Here is a 14,211-nt window from a genome sequence, read left to right on the forward strand (position 1 = left end):
CATGTATATATACATATATTTATGTATGTATAGATACAAGTTTGTATGTATATATATGCATATATATATCTGTATATATATATATATATATTTGAATATATGTATGTATATTTGAATGTATGTGTGTATCTGTATATAAGGGTATGTACACATATGGATGTGCGTATATGTATGTATTCGTATATATGTATGTACATACATATGTATTTACATGTATGTGTATATATAGGAATATGTATGTATTTGTATATATATATAGGAATATTTATATGTAACTATATATATAAATAGAAGTCTATATAAGTATGTAAAACTATGCATGAATGTATATATATAAGTATATTTATATATCTTTGTATTTACAGTTACATATATATCTATGTAACATGTATATATGTGTAAATATATATGTACATTTATATGTATGCATATATGAATACACATATATACACATGTATGTATGTATATAGGTACATTTATGGATATATATCCATAAATATTTAAAACTATGTATATAAACATTTATACATATTTTATTAATTTGTATGTGTATTAATTTATATTTGTATGTATTTTATGTATATATGTATGTATGCTTTTGAGACATATCTAAATACACATACATAGCCATGTATGTATGTATATACATATGTGTAAATGTATATATGTATACATATATATATATGTGCATACATATATATATGTTGGAATGTTTACATGTTTTTATGTATGTATGAAAATGCATACATCAATTTGTATATATGAGTGTGTACATATATATGTGTATATATGTGTGTATTTATGGATATTTATACATATATATATATTTATGTATATAAATGTATGCATGTATGTATATATAACTACATACATGCATGTGCATATACATATTTATATGTATGTACACGTTATATATGTATACATACATATGTGTATGTAAATATTCACACCTATATACATATTTATATGTATATATATATGTGTATAAATATGTTTGTATATGTATATATGTCTGAATATATTTGTGTAAGTAAATCTACATATGAATGTATAAATGTGTATGTATATTAAGATGCATTTATATATTTATTTTATATGTGTTAATACGTTTTTAGACACATACGAATGTAGGTGGAAATATATGTGTGTCTATATATAAACATTAGAACATATGTATATATGAATATACATACATGTGTATTTGTATTTCTATAAATATGTGCATATTTATGTATGTATGCATGATTGTATATATCTGGGAATGTACACAAATTTTATATATATGTATATATATGTTTTTTATACATATCTAAGTACACATGAATACAAACATACACATATTTATGTATATATATATATAAATATATTTCTATATGCATGTATATCTATATATGTATAGATATGCACATACAAACATTTATGTGTTCATGTGTATATGTTTATATATATATACATATATATGTCGGTATGTGATTATGTATTTGTATAACTATGTATGTATACATACATAAATATAAAGTATATAAATGTATTTAAAGTTATATATATTCATATACATATAAACATGCATACGTTTGTATAGGTATTCAAATGAATATAAATATATGCTCATATATATCTCTGTATATTTGTTTGCATAAACACACATATGCGTATATTAGCATATGTATGCACATGTGTATGATTATACATTCAGGTATATTCTTATCTTTATAAATATGTATATTTGAATGTATGCAGTCAGGAGGTATATAAATCGGTATGCATAAGTATTTATGTATTTATTCATATTTATACATATATATTTATATGTAAAAACATATGTATATATGCCGGCATGTTTATAAACATATATGTGTGTATGTTTTTAGACTAAATATACATACACATGTATGTATATATGTGCATGTATACAAAATACGTGTGTATGAACATATTTATTTGTATATATATGTTTTTATATATGTGTCTGTCTTTTGGCTTTTCCCTTCAGGGTCGCCACAGTGAATCAACTTTCTCCATCAAACCCTATTGTTTTTATGACTCATATATGCATATATAAGCGTGTATATGTACATATATATCTTTGTATATATACAAATGTTTGTGGATGCATGTTTATTTTTATATATATTATTTATACATACATATATATGCACATATATGCCTTTACATATGTGCCTGAATGTATATATATATATGCATGTATATGTATTTTGTACATATCGGTTTATAAATATATATGTATATAAACAGGCATACAAATTCCTATATATATATGTATATAATATATATGTGTATATATTATTAGACATTTCTAAATACATATATATGTATACACGTGTATACATTTATACATATGTATATATGTACATATGTATCTATGTATTTGTAAAAATACACATATATGTGTTTCTACATTTACATACATATATATGTATATATATCTATATAAAATATATATATATTCATATACATACATGTGTATACACATATTTACATGTATATATATATATTCGTTCGCATATATGTAAACACATATATGCATATATATGTACATATGTATGTATGTGTATATATATTTATATAAACAAATACGTATATATAGATACATGTGTATATATACAAATACACATTTATGCATATATATATGTCTGAATATACATGTGTAATTTTATCTTTATAAGTATGTATGTATGATATGTATTTTTTGTATATATATATATATCTTTGTATATTAAGGTATGTATATATATTCTTGTATACCTGTTTATTAATATATATGTATACAAACATGGATTGTATGAATGTCTATCTACATGAACATACATATATATGTATATATATATCTATATAAAACTATATAGAAAAAAAATATTATATGCGCATACACATGCATTTGTATGCACATATTTATATATATATATGTTTGCATACATGTGTATATGTTTATAAATTTGTATATATGTAGGTATGTATATATATTTGTATAACTGTGTATATATACATACATATATATGTATATAAAGTTATATAGATTCATGTTCATGTATAAACATACATACATACATGTATATATACATATTTATTTGTATATATATATATGTCAATGAATATACATACATGTATCTTTGTAGCTTTATAAATATGTATATATGTATGCATGCAGGTATGTACACATATATATATATACACATATATATTTGTATATATGTCTTTATAAATAAATATGTATATATATATATGTGTATGTTTTTGACATGTCTAAATACACATACATACACAAGCATGTATATCTTCTTTCGGCTTTTCCCTGCAGGGTTCGCCACGAGTTAACTTTCTCCATCAGACCCTATTCTCTGTATCCTCCTCTCTCACACATACACATGAATGTATATATGTATATAAATGTATATACATCCATGAACATATATACACATGTAGATACATATATACATTTGTTTATATATACTTTTATAGATATATGTGCATGTTTATATGAACGTAAGAATATATGTTATATATGTAAACACATACATGCGCATTACATGTATGCATATATATATCTAAGAATAAACATACATGTATATTTTTATCTTTATCAATATGTATAACTTTGTATTTATGTGTTTTTATATATATATATATATTTTGTATGTTTATATATGTATCTATATACAAATGTGTATATTTATATATATGTATGAATATATACATATATATGTATATATACATGCTTATCTATTTATATATGTTTATATATATATGTGTGTATTTATACATACACATATATGTATGAATATACATACATGTATGTTTATATGTAGGTGTGTGTATGTTTGCATATATAGAGATGTATAAATGTATACCTATATGAATATATATATTTATATATATATATGTATTACTATTATATGTGTGTGTGTGTGTGTAATAATATAATATACACAGGAATAAATAATATATAGATAAATATGTGTATATATTTTTCAAGACATTGTTACAAGTATTAGCTAAATTCTTCTGTATTGCATTTTATATTTCAAAACGAGTCTGAAAGGTTTTCAATTCAATATTATATAACAAAATCCTTTACTTTGATTTTTTTAAAAAGAAACTGGAACAGGTTTTGCAAACCAAAACTTTTTATGAAGAAATGAAGTAAAATGTTTTGTGAGACTTACATTTATATGCACACTGTCTGTCAAAGAAGGCAAGAAATATTACATTTTAAGAATTCTGGTAGTGATACAAATGTAAAAACCTTTCACTATGTATGTTTTAATACCTCCATCTTAAGTTGCCCACTAGTTTTCGGTTTCATGATAAATACATATCAGCAGGAGGAATCAAAATGAGCTCTGACAATAGTTTAAGACTTCACAACATCATGACCAGATTCCTGATCGCTCTCGTTTCCGCCGAACAATGGAGGCCACATCTTGCTTAAGCGTGGAGACGGTCTGCTCCAGCTGCTCAGAAAAGTCCTTCAGCAGACGGTTCTGCTCGCCCACAAAGAGCTGGAACCCAAGCAAGTCACAGTCCTCCTTCAAAACAACACAATTACACACCACTTACTGAGTGCCCTGGCAAAAGGCCTGGTGGTGATTATTGAAATAATGCTTACAAATGATGTAGCACACTCATACAAATTGATACATACACTGGGCTTGTGTCTGCGTAGACGCTGGAGCTGAGCCCTGACCGAAGTCATGCTGTGGTAAAAAACCTTTAGAGAGCGAGCAAACTCTGCATCACAGCTGAGACGTAGCGGACGACCCCGTTTACTTTCCCCGTCTAAGAGACGGTGAAGGCAAAACAGGTTATCATTTAATTAATATCAAAACTGTGAGATCTAGGCTGTTTAATCGAACAAAAAAGTAGTGAGTCCAACTCTTGATGCATGTGCTTGTGTTTAGTACCAGTCTTGGATGCCTGGAGTTGTTCTCTCAGAGTCTGATTCTCTGTTATTAATGAAGCGTTGATGCTTTTCACTTCCTCCAAGTCACGCTGAAGAGCCTTCATCGAGGGGCTGAGCCCTGCAGACTCTAAGCACTGCAACAACCACGTTCACTTTGATATTTGCAAATAGAGAATGATATTTTCATTACATGATACCTGACTCAAGATTTGACTTTCAGTGGTGGCCATTATCTCTGTGTTATACTTTTTACCGTTCCCACATCAAAATAATTATCAAAAACATCTTTCTGAAAAAAATAAATATGGATAAATATATTAAGATAATTTTTTTTGCCTATTCGTATTGTATCTGATATTGTTTTTCTGAAGATGTAATTTGAAATTTGACCTGAGTTTAGAATGATACATAATTTTAGTGAAATTCTGTCATGCCTAGTATAGAGTCCTTTTGCATATTTGTGCATGCTTTATTTCATAGAATTCATATATTCATTTAAATTCACCAATTTGTAATGAAATTAACTGCTATGTATCACTATTCTAACGCATAACTGTTATTAGGTGTTTCCTCAAAGTTTCCACTGAAAGGTTAAAAGCTGAAGTTTGTCGATGTCAAAACTCACAGCAGGATCCGTCTGGGCTTTCTCGTCTATGATGAAGATTCCATCAGTAGTCATCCTTATTCCCTCCAAGCATGACACTAACAGAGGACATCCCTCTGTAGAATTAAAAAAAAACAAAATTATGAGATTTTAAGATCATTAAAAACCATGTTGGGCTCCAGGTGAGTCTATCAAAGCTAAATTTTAGCTACTTCTCATTCAGAAGCAAATGATTACAAAGGTTATTTCTTCTACCTGGCCTTCCTTCACATGCCTACCTGTTATTCCATTTCTGTCTTGGTGTTGCTACTAAAAAAAAATGTTTTTAAATACTGGTCTCTGTATTCTCCTTTCTCCCATCCTTCCCCTCCCCGTCCTCACCTTGAAGACCCCAGAGCTCCAGAACCACAGCGCTGCTCTGTAAGTAGTCCAGCAGGCGCTGCGAGGTGTGGAGGGAGGAGATATGAACCCTGTGATCCATCACAGGGTTGACATTGTGCCACACAGCTGGAGTGAAAAGAGTCTGGCTACAGTCAAACAACCTGAATCTGAGAGTGTGAAGAATATTATCAAATTAGAGGGACTAAATCCAATCCATTTTCCCAAATCAAATCCGGTGCGCAAATGTCTTCCATATGGTCTGACCCAATTTGGACCCCTCTGTTGCGAGCTTCTCTAATCCAGCGGAGGCCACAACACTGTTCCAAGACCAGCTGGAAATCAAGACGCCGACCCAGTAACTCAGATGGGTCGATGAGGATATCCTCTTCAGCCAGGGGGCTGGAATGAGAGATATTGCTCAAGGTCTTTGTATTAAGTTGGGTTAGGTTATTGAGTTTCATTTGTAAAAATGTTGATGTACAGTCCAGTTGAGCTGCAGGGAACCAGTTGTGCTTGCAGAATGGCCTCTTCGCTGCCCTCTGACCCCAGCACCTGCCAGCAAAGATTATCAGCAAGGGACTGGGTGAGAAACATAATTATCTATATGTGAATGTATGTGTGTGTGTGTGTGTGTATGACGTACCTCCAGCTGCTCCTCTAAAGGAATGCGGAAGGCCAGTGACTGGAGCCAGAGGTGAGCAGTGCCCAGGAGAAGAGGCTCAACAGGATCCCAAAAGGGGTCTTTATCTCTTGGCAACAGAGCCAGAGATCCCCCCTCTTCTCTCTGAGAGAAAGTACCAAACATTTATTGAGTGAAAATTAACAAGTCAGTGTTTCCACATAAACAGATCCAGAATGACGTCTGATGGTTCCAAGCTCTGTGGGGCAGCATATTGATTTTTAAACCCTCCTCTTGCTGCTGCTTTGTGCGGATTACATTTTCTCCGCTCTGCTCAGCCTGATGCCGCAGGTAGACCTCTTCCATCAGGAATTTACGGTTGACGAACTTAGCCTTGGACCAAATCCATTCCTGAGCGAGGGAAAAGGTATAAACATTCAAATGAACAATTTGTGATAAATAGCCGCCCATTTACACAGCATTTAACACGCTTGTCTAAATTTATGTGTAAATATAATTGGTTTTGTGTGTGGTAGGGATAAATAATGCAGGAAAACCTGTTTGTTTAGCTTTGAGGTGACTCTGAGGACAATCTCTTTCTCCAGATCATGACCTTTAGAATCTGATAAGGCTAAATTCTTGATCTCCAGCTTGAATTCCACCCCCTGCAGAAGATATCAAAATTCTTCACAAAGAAACTACGTGGTGACTCTGACTTTTGCCGTGCAGCCTTGCATTACTTTGTTCAGCTCCTGGCTCATTTGATTGGCCTCAGCCACCATCGGCATCAGTTTGATGTAGTCATAGAAGACGGCCAATAGACTGGGATCCGTCTCACAGGATGTGGTGCTGGTTTTATCTAAAGATGAACAGAAATGCAATCACGATGTTTTCCACCCCTAAAATAGCTTCTAACTTTAAAACTCACCCAGATGGATGCCCTCAGTGGCGGCCATTTCCGACTGGAAGTAGTCGTAGTCGAAGCGGCTCCAGTCTTCCACGCCCCTGTCCGATGGAAATCCAATAAAAAGGTAGGTGCAGTTGGAGCCGAGGATGAGTCTGTCCTGCAGGGAAACCAAGGGAGGAGGGAGGATAAGATATTTATATTTCATGTCTGACAAAACTTTTTAACATAGTTTACTACCGTGTGTTCCAATGTTATCAGTTTTAGTTGAATGAATGAGAGGATGAAAATGTATTGTATACCTGAAACTGTACCTTAATTGTTTGTGTTCAGACCACCAGGAGTTTTATGTGAGGTATCAGTACCTGTATGATAGATGTTTTTTTTATTTTTTTATTTTTATTATTCTGTAGTCTTGCAATGTGAAGAAGTGTGACTATTTGTGTGTGTGTGTGTTGAGACCCACCAGATGCTGCAGGTCAGTCGTGTGAGAGACAGCTTTGCCATTGATGATGACCTTTGACCCCATCAGCGGGGTCAGTGTCACCCGGCGCTGTTCATTCTTGAATACGGCATGACGCTGCTGGATCCTGATACACACACACACACACACACACATACATACATACACATGCACACAAAAAGGAAAATCTGAATCAGCTTTTATTGCCTTGCACACTTTAAGACAACACATGCAGCTGAATCAAAGCCATGTGTTGGAATATATATTAAAAAAAAAGTTTATCTATATAAAGATGTACATTACTGGGGTAAATTTTGAATTATGAACACTATATTTGCAAATATTGAAAGTGAGACAAAATAAATGGCACTGTGTTCATCATAGTTACGGGGGGACCAATATATACATGTAGACGTACCCTAGACCCTTGATAGGGATGAATCTTGGGGAGGAGTCACAAGAGGAGCCTATGTCCCACTCGCCTGGACAAACACTCAACAAAAACATCAGGACAAAATCCACCTTAACCTCTCAAAGCTAAAAAAAAAAGTGAGCTAGGGAGAAGGATGGACTAACCTTCCTGGATGAAAAGCTTGATCACACCTGACAGCTGAGCATCTTCATTGATGTTCAAGATGTACGGAAACATCTGCATCATCCTCCTCTCCTGACCGCAAAGGGTTAGGATCCATCAGTGGGAACGTGGGTCTGCGTGTGTGTGTGTGTGTGTGTGTGTGTGTGTGTGTGTGTGTGTGTGTGTGTGTGTGTGTGTGTGTGTGTGTGTGTGTGTGTGTGTGTGTGCGCGCGCGTGCGTACCTGTGTGATATTTGCATACTGCTGCTCCCAGTCCTTGAGCGCCTCCTGCAGGTGTTGTTCCCAAAGGGTCTGAATGGCCCTAATCTGAAGCTCATTGTGCGTCAAGAGCTGTCGAAGCTCCCCTGAATGCACACACACACACACACACACACACATACACACACACAGACACTGAACGCTCATCCTCTGATACTTATTAATATTCTCATCTTGTCCCCAGGTCTTACTGGTCTCGTCGTTCGCCTTGCGCCCCTCCTGACTGAGGCGGCTGAGTTTCTGCAGCAGCCTGGCGTTCTCGGCCTTCAGTTCTTTAACCAGCCGCTCTGTCGGGCTCTCGTTCACCACCGCCCGGTTCTGGATATGCTTTGCTCTGGAGATGTGGACAGTGGCATTTGGGGGGAGACATATCAAATGGTTAGAAGAGAGATTAATGACACAAAGAAGATGGAAGAACGCTAAAAACTATTGAGATAGAGCAGCCCGGCAGCCTGGTATGCGTTAAAGTATTGGATTTATTTATCGTACCTCTCAGCGTAACGCAGGGTAGACAGAGATTCTTCATAACAAATATCAGCAGGACTCAGTGTGGCGATCTAATAAAATAATCAGTTTTACTGAAAAAAGTGACCTGATCACAATGTATACGGTATTCTAAGACATGACGTAACAGCACATTAGTTTTGATAATATGCCAGTGACTGACAGATATTTGAAATGGAAAATGCTAATTAAAAACAAATCTGTGTTTTTTACATTTACATAGATGGTCCTTATATTGTAGAGATATCAGCACATTATCATTTGCAAATGGAATGAAAAAAAAATTAAAGCTATGCATTTTCTTCACAGTCTCAATTACTGCCGGATACCATGACGGTGCGGCTGTTGCCTCCGAGAGCCGACTGCAGTAACTTGGTGAGGACCGAGTCTCTGTAAGGAATGTGGACGACTTTCTTCCCCACCGCCACATCGGCGAGGGTGCTGGCGGAGACGGAGCAAAGGAATGTCCTTCAGGCAGTGACAAGGCGGAGAAAATGGAGATAAGCGAGAGAGTGAGCTGACCTGATGACGTTGCCCAGAGTGGTGAGGCTCAGGTTGATGGCCGTGCCCTCTTTGAGCCGGTCGGCCTCCGACCCAGACAAACGTTGCCGCTCACTGCCTGCCAGATCCACCAGGTTGATGTTGGACTGCTTCGTGATGTTCTCTTTGGAAAATATCTGCGAAATAACAGTCAGGATAATTTTAACTTTGAACAAACTTGGATCCAAGAATCCCATTTCAAGTTACGCTTGCGAATGTCAAAATCTGACCGAAGTCTAAATCAAGAACATTTTTGGTTGAGTTCGGAACGGAGGTGTATCAGCGCTCCACGGGAGAAGCTTAAAAAGACAAATTACACTATCAAGGGTATTTAAGTGGAACCTCCAGAGCCACATGCTGCGATAGGCTTCTCAGATTCATCTAAATAACCTGTTACGGACCCTTCGGATCAATTCTCTGTATTTCACATGAGACACTGGGGGGGATATTTAGAAGATTTAAAAAATGTTAAAAACTCCCTGAAAAATGTTCAAGAACAAATGAACTGAAATGTTTTTTAACCAAACAAAACAAATAAAAAAAAACTGCAAAAATTCCAATTAGAAAACTGACAGACAAAAATGACCTGCGAAATGACAACAAAGGCCTGTTGATCACCTTGATAATCGTTGGTCTGCATTTGAAAAGGAAAACCTTGTATGTTAAATGTTACGTTTTTAGTCAGGGAAAGTTAAACGTCTGTTTAATAAGCAATAGCCACGCAAGCCTTCAATACAACTAACTGTTCCCGCTCAATTCCAGGTGAAAAAAAAAATGAATTTATTGCACCTCAAACCACACTCACATTATTTCGAGCAACCCCAAAATCACAGAGAAAATAAGCGTCAACATAAAAACAAACATTCATGACTCGCTACACTATTTTACCTCAGGTATCTCTAAGTTTCCTATCAATAAATCTTCAATAAAACCACAATTCAACCTGTTTGAGCTGCAGGATGATCAGCATGTGTGATCGGCTGCTGTTAGCGTTCATGTGAGTGGCTGCGGTGGTCCGGGTCCTGGTCCCCTGCTCCATCAGCTGCTCCACCTACATTTGGACATTTTTACTTGAAATACTCTACAACAGGGGTGGGCAAACTTTTTGGCTCAGGGAATGCATTCACTTTTAAAATTTGACGGATGGGCCGGGTAAGCGCAAGATACGATACATATAAAAAAAACAACAAAAAAACACATTTGTTAACTGTACATATCAGACTCGTCTGACATTTGCTTAGTAAATAAAACCAGGGTGGTTTTGAAGCCTCTGACGTTTGCTTGCATTTCATGCACAAACCGGTTTTTCCCTTGTAGCTTCACGTCCAGCTCATTCATGTGTGTCAGTATGTCCACGGTAAAGGCTAAATCATTGAGCTAATCTGTGTCTTCCAGCTCAGGAAAATTCTCAAGTGTTCTCAAGTAGCTCCAAAAATGAAATACTCTCCTGTTTGAGCTCCCACATTCATTGATCCAATTATTCACATCAAGTATGAATTCTGTACCAATATTTGGTGGGCCGGATTAACAAGCCCAACGTGCCGGATGTGGCCCGCGGGCCATAGTTTGCTCACTCCTCCTCTACAACAATTTTTAAGCTCTTATTTGTACTCCAAATTTAAGAAGCAAATTTCTGCTTAATTTGATCATTTGTAACTTATTCTGGAAGCCCCTGTGTCTACCTGCAGTGCGCTTTCACATGGGACGGTACGGAGACCCTCCACGTAGAAGCCTCTTTGCTGCTCCTCTCGGACTCGGAGGCCCCCCGGGCAGCGAGAACCTCGAGACAAGAGGTCGGCCACCTGAGGTGGAGAGGATCATCGCAACAGCGAGACATCGGAACTCCCTTCTTGTAATATTGTGAGTCCTAAATCGGATGATTATTTATTATTTTACCTGCTCATTATAGATTTCCAACATGCTGAAGAAGACCTGTGAAGATAGCGAGCATGAAAAAGTAATGTTGATTTTATTACTTTCTGTACAGTCGATTTCCGGGTGATATTCGGGTAAAAGAAAACACAGATAATTCTTCGATTATTTCTCTCCATTCTTCCAATATTCCTACCCTGTCTGAAGGAACTTCCCCTCAGATAGGATGTCCCTTCATCAGTCTGTGATTAGTAACCTCATGTCTCTCTGCGGTCTCACCAGACCTCCACCATTGCTACTTCTTTTTTGAATATTAAAGCTATTATTGTATCATCACAGTTGTTACCATGTAACTGATAGCTCTACTATTATTACTAGTATGAGATCGTCTGTCTTTGTGCCTCCCAACCCTCACACACACACACACACACACACACACACACACACACACACACACACACACACACACACACACACACACACACAGCCGTCTCTCGCGCATTCTTTCTATCTCCTCTCTCTCTCTCCTGTTCTCCTGCACACATTGAGCAGGGCTCTGTCCAAGGTTTCTGTGCCATCAAAAGGTAGTTTTTCCTCGCCAAGTGAGGTCAAGACCTGCTCCACATGGAAAATGTCATGAGACAACTGTGCCGTTGGTAATTCTCACTAGTCTACTCGTGACATTTTCTTGAATAATTAAAAAAATAACTGAGTCACTTATTAGAAAACAGAAGAAGTGTAGAAAATACACAAACAACCTCACCCATCTTTAAACAAGGTGAATTGGATGAATTCCGCTTAAATGCTCAGATTTCCCGACTTTTACATTTTTTTTTATTCTTTAAGGATAAACAACCTGAGGAATCTAGGATTTTAGAGACGCCCCCCCTCCCCCCACACACCCACCACTATTGCTACCTGGCATTGCCTCGTATCCTGGTTTTCCCTGATGGCCTGAAACAGTCGATCACATAGTTTAGGAACCAGGCCCTTATTGGGCCCATTGCCCATCATCGAGTAGCTCTTCCCTGAGCCCGTCTGTCCATAGGCCAACAGTGTGGCGTTGTAGCCCTGAAGAAATTATTGCAGGAGGTCAAACAAGCAATCAGACTATATCCAGATACTTTATCCGACCGTCAATTTTTTTTTTTTTTTTTTTGCGTCTCCAGCTTTGCCGGCCTTTACCTGCAACGAGTTCTCCAGAATTCCTTGGCCGAGATCCTGGAAGACGCAATCCTATGGAGAGAAGTATTTAAGTTTTGGGTTTGATTTCACTTTATCCACATGCTCCGATGAGTCGGAACCGACCTGGTCAGCATAGCGTGCCCCCGGCTCCTCAGGCACGTAGAGACCTCTGTGGTCTCGAGTGAAGCCGCTGTGGGACCAGTAGGTGTAGTCAAAACAGAATGACCGGCAACACTGGGAGTCACGTGGATCCTGGATGGTGATGGAGTTTGATACCATGGACAAGATACAGCGGCTTCCTGCGTCTCTTTCTCTCTGTTGGAGATGCAGAAGAGTCTGGAGTTGTCATGGCTGCATGACTTTTGTTTTGACTCAGACTCAGAGAAGTGAAAATATGTTTACTGATTAGTATTAAAATTCACAGGGTCAAAATTTTAATTTAGAACTTTTACAATCAAATTATGTCCAAAGGTTATCACGGGACACAACTTTAAACTTAATTTAGCCATTCAATCCCGGTTCCCTCAAGAAATAAATGCATTTGTGTTATAGTTTTCTTTCTAACAGAACTTTTTCAATAATAAATGAATAAATCAATAAATAAAGAATAAATCAAACTATTTGCAAATTAAGATTATTACCCTACTCTACCTTGATCATGTTTGTTATTGCTTTTTTGGGGGGGGATTGGTGCTGAGGTTTACTAGTGTGGAAATCAATGATAACAATATAAAATAACATTAAAAATAAAAACACTCACCTTGTTGAAGGGTCTTACCCTGACAGCCACTTTGACACAATCCCGGTTGTGCATGTCTGACGCTTTAGCCCTCATGGTGCAGCAGGCGTGCAGGCAGGCTCAGTGATCAGCACGCTCACACACAGTGACACAAGTGTATCGCGTTACACCGCAACATGGACAGTTTGACGTCTGCCTGATGGGAGCAACCTTGTTCTTAAAGAAATTGTTTCTTTCAGTCGCTATGATTGAAACATTGGGCCAAGAGTTGAATCCGAGGCAGAGAAAATGGTGAATACATAATTGATCTGCTGTTGTTTTTATTTTTATTTTATTTTCAAAAAGCAGAGCAGCAGGGATCGCAGACATAAGAAAGGCTTTCTTTTACAGAGAACATTCTGGGTTCACTTTCACCTGTCAATTATTCATACCTGAGGGAAAGGGAGTAGAGATGGGTGGTACAGACAAATGCAAACATCATGGCAACCAAAGAAAAAAAAAACAGGCAGGGGCTGAGAAAGAATATTTAGATATTGGTATATCTATTGTTTTTCTTCCAATTGACTAAAAGTATTTATTACCAACAAGTAAACACAATTAGTTAAAAAAAAAAAACAAAAAAAAAAA

General features: G+C 36.2%; 1 protein-coding gene across 1 annotated transcript; it reads right to left on the bottom strand.

Annotated features, from left to right (window-relative positions):
- Positions 1-4,388: 4,388 nt before the first annotated feature.
- kif28 (kinesin family member 28) lies at positions 4,389-13,659 on the bottom strand. Its single transcript, XM_086175096.1, has 27 exons — positions 13,606-13,659; positions 12,969-13,160; positions 12,846-12,896; positions 12,579-12,731; positions 11,685-11,720; positions 11,471-11,590; positions 10,732-10,839; positions 9,771-9,925; positions 9,578-9,689; positions 9,234-9,301; positions 8,936-9,078; positions 8,709-8,830; positions 8,469-8,559; positions 8,311-8,374; positions 7,896-8,019; positions 7,454-7,589; positions 7,266-7,384; positions 7,083-7,190; positions 6,844-6,936; positions 6,550-6,690; positions 6,388-6,458; positions 6,171-6,305; positions 5,907-6,073; positions 5,547-5,641; positions 4,923-5,046; positions 4,664-4,797; positions 4,389-4,547 (listed from the first exon to the last, which is right to left on the bottom strand). The coding sequence occupies exons 1-27, from the start codon at positions 13,657-13,659 to the stop codon at positions 4,389-4,391; spliced, it is 3,075 nt and encodes a 1,024-aa protein (XP_086031222.1).
- Between the last annotated feature and the right edge of the window lie 552 nt (positions 13,660-14,211).

The sequence above is a fragment of the Fistularia commersonii genome, chromosome 27 (assembly GCF_037954325.1).
Source record: "Fistularia commersonii isolate RoL2024-O1a breed Wild chromosome 27, RoL_Fcom_v1.0, whole genome shotgun sequence".
NCBI classification, from domain to species: Eukaryota; Metazoa; Chordata; class Actinopteri; order Syngnathiformes; family Fistulariidae; genus Fistularia; species Fistularia commersonii.

What these genes read in the sequence shown, in the direction of transcription:
- kif28 (XM_086175096.1), bottom strand. Translation starts at nt 13,659, where the DNA reads ATGCACAACCGGGATTGTGTCAAAGTGGCTGTCAGGGTAAGACCCTTC. An exon ending in GGGCACGCTATGCTGACCAG is followed by an intron (nt 12,897 to 12,968) that starts GTCGGTTCCGAC and finishes TTCTCTCCATAG; the next exon opens with GATTGCGTCTTCCAGGATCT. An exon ending in CGACTGACCTGCAGCATCTG is followed by an intron (nt 7,590 to 7,895) that starts GTGGGTCTCAAC and finishes GTTTCCCTGCAG; the next exon opens with GACAGACTCATCCTCGGCTC.